Source organism: Oryzias melastigma, unplaced genomic scaffold (genome assembly GCF_002922805.2).
Source record: "Oryzias melastigma strain HK-1 unplaced genomic scaffold, ASM292280v2 sc05661, whole genome shotgun sequence".
Taxonomy (NCBI): Eukaryota; Metazoa; Chordata; class Actinopteri; order Beloniformes; family Adrianichthyidae; genus Oryzias; species Oryzias melastigma.
Genome location: NW_023422226.1, coordinates 1 through 1,455, shown reverse-complemented (window position 1 = coordinate 1,455; position 1,455 = coordinate 1). Strand labels below are relative to the sequence as shown.

Below are 1,455 nucleotides of genomic sequence, written 5' to 3'. Positions count from 1 at the left end.
TATAAATTTGATCATTAGAAAAATAACTATTTTGATGTAAAACTTGAATAATAATTAAAAAAAAATGAAATGAAAAACCAGACTAAATTTTAAAGAACTCATTGCAAATTTAATAATTTTAGAAGTAAAGATTTAAATGTAAAACTTGAATAATCAAAAAACTTTAAACAATTTTAGTTTCAACTTGTGTTTTTCTTCTTCATTTCTGTCCCTCTGGTTTTAATATTCTCAAAGACTCGTCCCCCACATAAAATTAGGCTTTTTTAAATGTACAAAGTCTATTGTCAAAGTAATACTTTGTACACAACTTTCTCGATGAGTGTACTCATTTTGACAGTTATCTTAACCCATAGTTTGAAACACAAACACATCAGTTTACCTGAACATGAAACCTCCAGTCCGTTCTTACTATAAGAATTATAACCAAAGACACAGTGATCAAAAAGTGACTTCCAACAGGAGGAGTCGATCCTCCACACATCTCTCCCTGTAGAATTGTCTGTGACTTCTTGGAACACAGAAGAACCACAATCCAGCTGTGAACACACTGCAGTTGCTGATTCATGATTCCAGTTTTCCTCTGATTTAGAGACATAAACTGGTCTCCACTCTTTGCTGTAGAACACTTCCAGAACTCCAGCACAGCGGCTGGTTGTTCCCACCAACCTGAAAGGGACTGGAGGAAAACAGAAAGTGAGGTAAAAATAAAGAAGTCATTCTGTTAACAGCACTAAAACTAAAGCTTCTCCTCTACCTGAACAGGTGAGCTCAACAGCTTTACCAGAAGAACAGAACTTCTGAGATGAACTGCTACTTTTACAGTGGAGTAAAGCAGACTCATGACCTTCACAGAGGAACTCTCTGCTCCACTCTGGAGCCTCCGTTTCTCCATAGAGCGCCCCCTGGAGGCCTGATGGAGGCCCACATCCCAGCTCCCTACAGACCACCTCTGCATCCTGCTGGTCAAAGTCATCTTCACACACTATGGACCAGGAGTTGTTAGACTTCACCTCCAGCCTGCCTGAACACCGATTTTCTCCGTTCACCAGCCTGATGGATTCTATGGATCCAGAGAAGAAGATCAAGATCAAGGTTTTAAAAATGTCTTCTGAAGTCTTTTGCTAACACCTCATGGTGTTTCTGTGTGGAGATGTTGTTCTTCTAAACAGTTAAACACTGAAGAGAAAACAGTTGTTACCTGAGCAGGTGATGTTTATCTGGAAAGGACTTGAAGAATCGTCCACGTCCACACATTCCCTCCACAAAGTCATACTCTTCATGCAGTCTGGTGTGATCTTCCACACAGATTTTTCTCCTCTATCTGTTTTAGATGCTTCAGAAACAAATGAACCACAGTTCAGCCGATGACAAACAACCTGAAATGACTCTGGGGACCATCCATGAAGTAACTGAACAGGTCTCCATTCTTGGTGGTGTTTCAAATGAAGTTCACCA

At 39.7% G+C, this 1,455-nt stretch overlaps 1 protein-coding gene across 1 annotated transcript; it reads right to left on the bottom strand.

Annotated features, from left to right (window-relative positions):
• Positions 1-198: 198 nt before the first annotated feature.
• Positions 199-1,449, bottom strand: LOC112140885 (scavenger receptor cysteine-rich domain-containing protein SCART1-like). The gene is made up of 3 exons (XM_024263912.2): positions 1,199-1,449; positions 755-1,060; positions 199-676 (listed from the first exon to the last, which is right to left on the bottom strand). Exons 1-3 carry the CDS (start codon positions 1,278-1,280, stop codon positions 285-287), a joined length of 780 nt encoding a protein of 259 aa, XP_024119680.1. The 5' UTR covers positions 1,281-1,449; the 3' UTR covers positions 199-284.
• Positions 1,450-1,455: the final 6 nt, after the last annotated feature.

Bases quoted from the DNA above. Each gene is read 5' to 3' on its own strand.
- LOC112140885 (XM_024263912.2), bottom strand. From the start codon at position 1,280: ATGAAGAGTATGACTTTGTGGAGGGAATGTGTGGACGTGGACGATTCT. The intron at 1,061-1,198 runs GTAACAACTGTT...CTGGATCCATAG, and splicing joins GATAAACATCACCTGCTCAG to AATCCATCAGGCTGGTGAAC. The intron at 677-754 runs GTAGAGGAGAAG...GTTTTCCTCCAG, and splicing joins TGTTGAGCTCACCTGTTCAG to TCCCTTTCAGGTTGGTGGGA.